Here is a 7,741-nt window from a genome sequence, read left to right as displayed (position 1 = left end):
TTTGGTCAAAAAACTTTTTTATTTTATACTTTTATTTTAGCACATTTGATCCCTAAATTTCCATATGTTCGCACTTACCATCCTGTTATTTTATCTAGTGCCTTTGTAAAATGATAGTTTCACCCTTTTAAATTTGAACACTAACATTTTCCATCCCTTTAACTTTTGTGTATTGACATGTTTGGTCCTTATATAAAAAATAAATTACAAAGAATGATCCTTGTATTTTACTAAATATGTCCTTTGTGCAAAATTATATTTACAGGAATGGTGCATATGTTTTAAAAGACTACATAAATGCCCCACCATAGTAACAAATTTACAAAAATAAGGTTTGGTTCTTACATATAAAATAAATTGTAAGAACGGTCACTATATTTTACAAAAAATGTGCTATAGATATTTTATTTAAGAAATGGTCCATATATATAAAAAATAATCGTTACAAACTACAAAATTTACAGATTGCGTCCCGGATAATATCACAAAGTTTAAAAAAACTAACAAGTGTTTATCCGAGAAAAAAGGAACAATTTGTCATAGTGATCTATACAAAATTAAAATTAAAATTCAGTTTTGCTTAATACCCAGCGAGCAAAGCGTGAGTAGGTCATGTTTCCATCTCTACTTGGAAACGGCTTGTAGATTGTGACCAAAATCTCTTTTCTCCCCCGATCGTCCCTATCCTTCTTACGCTGAAACACAGCCATGGCGTTTCCCTACCTGGAAGCCGTAGTCGGTATCTCTGCGTCCTTTTTTCCTTCTTACTATGCTCCTTCATCAGTTGTCTTCTATGTTTGATTATCTCTCTAATCCTTCATTTTCACCTTATTAGTTTCTGTTTTGATTTTGAGAAAGTATTGTGTCTTTATTTCATTATTAGGGTTTCGCCTTTACTATTCTTACTACTACCTTAATACTAACATTGATTCGGTTATCTGTCTTCGGATGTAATCGCTAGGGTTTTTGTTTATAATGAAGTAATCGCTAGGGTTTTTGTTTATAATGGACGATTGAGTAGGGGCTAGTATATTCGTAGAACTATAGTTCTCAAAAGGCTCTATTTTTTTTAGCGATACAACTTTTCCAGCATACAATAACTTTGAATTTTATTTATGTCAAAATGATTACTGTCATCCAAAAATCGACTATCTTTTGGGTGTAAGTATTAATTTTCATGATATGGATGAAGTAATTTTTCTGATGACTATGTTATTTTTCATTTCCAGGATTCATGATATTCATGTACATCTTCGAGACTTATCTAGATGTGCGACAACATGTAGCTCTCAAGCTGCCAACCCTTCCCAAAACTTTGGAAGGGGTAATCAGTGAGGAAAAGTTCAAAAAATCTAGAGCTTATAGTCTTGATAAAAGGTATTTAATATTTTCATCATCATAATATTTATTTTCCTGCAACTTCATGTTCATCAATTCATATGTTTTTTTTTTCCAGTAACTTCCACTTCCTTCATGGGTTTGTAACAATACTGATGGACGCTGCTATTTTGCTGTATGGTGTATTACCTTGGTTCTGGAAGGTGGGCAGTTTAGTCTTTCCCATAAAGTTCAATTATGTAACAAGTTTTTAGTTGTATTCACAACTTTTTGAATGACAACAGAAATCAGGTGATACTTTGGAATCAATTGGCCTTGATTCAGAGAATGAAATATATCATACACTTGCATTCTTAGCTGGTGTTATGATTTGGTCTCAGGTACATACGTGGGCTCTTTAGTCTTTTTCACTGCTATTTAATTTAATCTTACTGTTGATTTACATTTTTATCTAATATACTTTTTGCAGTTGACAGACTTACCATTTTCTCTTTACTCGACTTTTGTAATTGAAGAGCGACATGGTTTTAACAAGGTTTTATAAAACATGACTCCACTCATTTTTATAGTTTTCTCTTTTTATTAAATTTAAATTTGGATATAAGTTTGTAACACATGGGATTTATGATTGCAGCAAACAATCTTGCTTTTCTTTCGTGACATGATTAAAGGCATGTTCTTGGCTGTAGTTATTGGACCACCCGTTGTGGCTGCCATCATTTTAATAGTACAGGTATTATTTTTGCAAACAAAATTCCGTATTTATTTATTTTTATGAAAATTTGTTACATAAATAATGGTTTTTTAATCATTGCAGAAAGGTGGACCCTACTTGGCTATCTATCTTTGGGGGTTTATGTTTGTGTTATCTCTTGTCATGATGACAATCTACCCTGTTCTAATTGCACCCCTTTTCAACAAATTCACACCCGTAAGTACTCCAACTTTAATCTTGATTTCTTGATTGATTATTTAAATGTATTCCATCTCTGAGAAATTTCATTTGCCATGTCATCAAAAGCTGCCAGATGGCACGCTTAGGTCAAAAATTGAGAATCTTGCTTCCTCTCTCAGCTTCCCTTTAAAGAAGCTGTTTGTTGTGGATGGATCTACAAGGTCAAGCCATAGCAATGTGAGAGTTTTTATATAATTTACAATAATTGTTCTGATTCTTTTAACAATATGCCTAAAAAGTTATCTTTTTTTACACCCCACTAATTGTTCTATCTGCAGGCATACATGTATGGGTTCTTTAAGAACAAGCGTATTGTTCTTTATGACACTTTAATTCAGCAGGTATTGTTCCTTACACATAATCTTGTTGAATAAAGTTCATTTTTTACTCTTATTTAATTTATTTGGTTAATGTGATTTAATGATATACTATACAGTGCAAAAATGAGGAAGAAGTTGTTGCTGTGATTGCTCATGAACTTGGTCACTGGAAACTGAATCACACAATGTACTCCTTCATTGCTGTTCAGGTGTGCTTACTATTTTTTATTTTTTTTTTATTTCTTATAATTGTAAGAATTCAAAATTCTACTGTATATTTTTTAAAATCTTTTTGGTCTAAATATCAGGTTCTTACACTTTTGCAATTTGGAGGCTATACACTTGTAAAGAACTCAAAGGATCTATTCCTAAGTTTTGGATTTGATACTCAACCAGTTCTCATTGGGCTCATATTATTCCAGGTAGACTAATATTTTGAATTAATTATAAATCTTAATATGTTTTTTTTGTTGATTTTTTTAATGTCAATGACTCAATATGGATATTTTGATTGCAGCATACTATACAACCTATCCAGCATCTTGTAAGCTTTGGCCTCAATCTTGTCAGCCGTGCTTTTGAGTTTCAGGTATTTTTAAAATTTATATATTCATGTTGAAATTATTCCTTTATAAAATATATAATTTTGTCTGATTATGACATTTTATTTTACCTAGGCTGATGCTTTTGCAAAGAAGCTTGGCTATTCTAAACCACTTCGAGATGGATTAGTTAAGCTGCAGGTAATAAATTTCAACATGGCTGCATAAGTTGTTAAAAAGTTCCAGTTGGATAATTTGTAAAAAACATGACTAAATATATTTTGATGGATTTATAAGTAAAATGTATGGGATTTTACAGGAGGAGAACTTGTCAGCAATGAACACGGATCCATGGTACTCTGCTTACCATTACTCTCATCCTCCATTGGTTGAAAGGTTAGCTGCCATAGATGAAGCTGACAAGAAGGCAGATTAAGAAGATGACACACAAAACATAGTAAGTTTCAACTTTGAATCTACAGTTTAGATTACATAGATTCTGTAGTGACCGTTTTACCCTTTGAAAAAGCGATATATTATATTTCACTTGTGAACGAGAATTAGAAACCTGGAAATTGTTGTTCTTGGGCCAAACAAGGAAGAGTTAAAGGGTAAGAAATATCATGTAGATTGTCATGATTTTTTTTTATCAAGTGTAGAACATGGTTTTTGAGTTTTGGGGTTTTGTGAATTGTTCTTTTGGGGTGTTCGTTTGGATGAATTGTTTCGATTATATGATCGAGTAAATCCAAATTGATTTTGTTTTTCAAAATATGAACCAACCTGGTTGGATCGTTTTTCGTAATCCGTTTTTTTTTTAATTCAAGACATTCCAAAAATAGAAAATTGCAAAAGTGGTCCTTTTTAAGTTTCCTTGTGGACCCGTCAAAACGTAGCTGTTACCTGTCATGAGGGCAAATGTGTCTTTTTACTTGGGGGGTTACCTGTCACGGTATTAGCATGATAATGAAGATTATCTCTAACCCTAAAATCTCATTTACGACCTAAGTTACAATTGGCTCTTCATCTTCTCTCCTCCAAACCTCAACTATGCAGAAAACAAGAATCCAACTATCAAAGAGGATCATCGTTTGGACATTTCAAGTGCAAATAGTGTATTTTGGATTTTAGCTTTTTTAGAAAGAGAACAAAAGAAGGGAAAATCCAAACAAAGCATAACAGTTAGTTGTTTGAATTGGTTTTCACCCAACCCGGATAAACCCGCAAGAAACTCTAGCTTAACATTGCAAGTCGGTATAAATATTATGACAGATTAAGTTGTATCGTGTTTGGTATGCATTCAACTCTTACCGATGTTGATGAGACAAAAGTTGAAATCTTTTTTTTCTCGTCAATTTTTTTGACAAGATGGAACAAAGATTTGCTATAGATCTCTAGTCCATGCGAAAGACAAAAATACCCTTGAAGAGCCTCACCTGTCTCTCCCAAGCACTCAGTACACCAAAAGCACTATACATCTACATGGGTGTTTTCGTCTTTTACTAATGATAATACGCTCATTGTGGTTGTCATAAACAACCCTAGCAATTTGGCTGCATTGGAGTTGATGTTATAAGAGTGTTTATTTTTGACTTGATGCAAAAAAACAACTTATGCCTTTTTTGATAGACATCTTTTCAGGTTCAAACAAAACAATTTTTCTGGCTGAATGGGTGGGTAAGACTTTTTGATTTGCGTAAAAAATGGGTCTTTCCCGGTAATTCCCAGAAAGCCCCAAAAGCATATATTTTTTAACTTTTCTAACATTTTTGTGTTTTCACTTTCAAACCAACTATTGGACTTTATATCTTATTTTGTAATTTTAATATGGGTGTTGCTATATGTATGGTCTACTTTGGCAAGCTTATTCGTTGCACATTTTAGGAGGAAAAGGGAACATGATTCCTCGTCTCATCATGAAACCTTATGATTTGAGTATCACTTTTGTGGTAGCTCTTTTTAACGCCAAATCTAGAGTTTAACTCCAAACCTTTGCTTCAGACCGTTGTGTTAGGATCCTACTATTTATTATTTTGTGGGGTATATACTAATATGGACAACTTGACTATTGTAAAATTGGAACGGTTGTGTTTGTATTGATTTTAAGTGTGTACAGGAAGAGAATAGTAAAAGAGCCTCGTATATACAATATATACAGAGCTAACTAAAAATATACAATAGACTAGGTAAGCTAATGAATACTTCAAACATGTGTTGAAAACGTGCACGTTGTTATTAGCCCCCAACAAGCTCAAGGATAAGACGTACTTGTAGCTTGGTGCAAAGATATGTAATTAGATCCTTGGATAATGGTTTGGTGAAAATATCCGCTAGTAACTGATCTTGAGATCTTGAGTGCATTGGTCTCGACTTGCTTGCGGATAAAATGGAAATCTAAAGCAATGTGCTTTGAACAGGTGTTGAACTGTTGATGATAAGGTTCTTGCTCATGAAAATGGCTTCTACATTGTAAAAAAGAAGTATAGGTTGTTTTGTTATAGGAGCATGTAATTCCTGAATCAACTGTTGTAACCATAAGAGCTCTGTAGTGGCATAAGCTAATGATCGATATTCGGCTTCGGTACTTGAACACACGGCGACCCTTTGCTTCCTAGAAGTTCAACTGATCAGATTGGTTCCGTGAAAAATGGCATAGCCATATTGAGATCGACTATCTTCTTGATTTGAGATCCACCTGACATCGAAGTAAGCAATAAGACAATTTGCAGTAGTGAGTTTGAATTGTAAACAATGATGATATGTGCCCTTTAAGTACATGAGGATGCCTTTGGTAGCCTGCCAATGATGTGTGGTTTGAGAGTCCATAAACTGACATAGCTGATTCATTGCATAAGCTATATCGGGACGTGTAGTGGTGACATATTAAAGAGATCCCACTATTTGGCGGATGAATGTGGGATCATGAAACGGTTCAACATCATGTGTAAGGCGAGAATTGGAATCAGTAGGTGTGGAGGGGCTGTGAAATCTTGCATCTTGCTCCTATGAAGTATATCATCAATGTAGGATTGTTGGGACAAAGCAAGTCCAATAGAGGTGGTAGTGATTTGTAAACCCAAAAAATGTTTCCGTTGTCCAAGGTCATTTAGAGCAAAGACTTTATTTAGTTCATGTATGAATCGTTGAATATGAGTTGCATTATTACCGGTGATTATGACATCATCAACGTATAGAATAAGGTAAATGATAGAATTTGAATGAATGTGAACAAAGAGCGAAGTGTCAGATTGACATGCTCGTAATCCTTGATCAACCAGGTAATGTTTGAGTTTGTTAAACCACGCTCTAAGAGCCTGTTTGAGGCCATAGAGGGCTTTGTAGAGACGACACACGTGAGTTGGGAGAGAGGAGTCTTCAAAACCACGCGCTTGTCTCATATACACCACTTCTTTCGTATGAGAGCATCATATTCATTTTGCATTGCTTGCTGCCAACAGGGGTGTTTAATGGCTTGTAGAAAAGTGTGTGGTTCAAAATCAGATGGAGTAGAGGCGGAGCTGTGGAAAACCTTTGGCTTTAAAGAGTTAGTGTGGGCACGAGTGACCATGGGATGAGTATTCTAAGGGGCAACACGATAATGGGAGATAGAAGGCTGATTTTGTTTGGTACGGGAGCTGATGGTGGACTGTTAATACAATGGGGTGGTAGTGGTGGAGGGAATTGGAGTATGGAAGGTAAATGAGGTGGAAGATGAGGATGGAGATGATGATGAAGGAAGATACTGAGGAGGAGTGGATGGTGGTGGTAAGGATGAGAGTGTAGCTGCTTGAGAAAGTAAGGTAGCAGCTGCATCAGAGGATGAGGTAAAGTTACCTGAAGTGGGATTGGAGGAGGGTGGTAAATATGAGAATACTTCTTCACTAAAAACCACGTGGAGGGATACGCAAATTCGGGAAGATGGTTGATGAAAACATATATATAGATCCTTTGTGTGTCATGATGTAACCGATAACTATACAAGGGAGAGAACGATAATCAAGTTTATGATTATTGTAAGGGCAAAGAAACGGATAGCACAGGCAACCAAACGATTTGAGAAATGTGTAATCTGGAGTTTTGTTGTAGAGTAGTTGGTACGGCGATTTAAAGTCAAGAATGGGAGTGATTGTTCGATTGTGGATGTAAGTGGCGGTGTTAAAAGCATGCTCCCAAAAGACCCGAGGAAGAGAGTATTGAGCTAAGAGGGTAAGACCCTTTCAACAATTATTCGATTGCGTCGTTCGACGACACCGTTTTGTTTTGTTCGAGGTAGCCTTCGTATTCTCTAGTGGGATATGGCCGCCTGACCATTAGCTGAATGTCGATAGTACAAGTTTTTGAAGAGGATAAAAATAGACCCTTCAGTCTATTATATGATGTTTTTAAAAAAACTATTTACTTTATAAAATTTTAGAATTATGCTCACCGCAACAAATATATATACTAGGAAATTTATTAGGACCGTGATAATCACGGCCCTAAAGAATTGATCAATAAGCTAGTGTTAAATAGTTCAGAAAAACACGTTTGATAGTGACAAAATAACTTTTGACTGAATTTTTTTGTTATAGCTCCTAAAAGCATAA

At 34.9% G+C, this 7,741-nt stretch overlaps 1 protein-coding gene across 1 annotated transcript; it reads left to right on the top strand.

Annotated features, from left to right (window-relative positions):
* The first annotated feature begins 571 nt into the window (after nucleotides 1–571).
* On the top strand, nucleotides 572–3,832 carry ATSTE24 (Peptidase family M48 family protein). The gene is made up of 14 exons (XM_079042230.1): nucleotides 572–739; nucleotides 1,230–1,377; nucleotides 1,457–1,541; nucleotides 1,623–1,718; nucleotides 1,808–1,873; nucleotides 1,973–2,071; nucleotides 2,156–2,269; nucleotides 2,360–2,470; nucleotides 2,572–2,634; nucleotides 2,730–2,822; nucleotides 2,922–3,035; nucleotides 3,131–3,202; nucleotides 3,291–3,356; nucleotides 3,475–3,832. The coding sequence occupies exons 1-14, from the start codon at nucleotides 709–711 to the stop codon at nucleotides 3,589–3,591; spliced, it is 1,275 nt and encodes a 424-aa protein (XP_078898356.1). The 5' UTR covers nucleotides 572–708; the 3' UTR covers nucleotides 3,592–3,832.
* The last annotated feature ends 3,909 nt before the right edge of the window (nucleotides 3,833–7,741 follow it).

This window comes from Lactuca virosa, chromosome 4 (genome assembly GCF_052849685.1).
Source record: "Lactuca virosa cultivar CGN04683 chromosome 4, Lactuca_virosa_CGN04683_v6, whole genome shotgun sequence".
NCBI lineage: Eukaryota > Viridiplantae > Streptophyta > Magnoliopsida > Asterales > Asteraceae > Lactuca > Lactuca virosa.
This window is presented reverse-complemented; position numbering and strand designations above follow the sequence as displayed.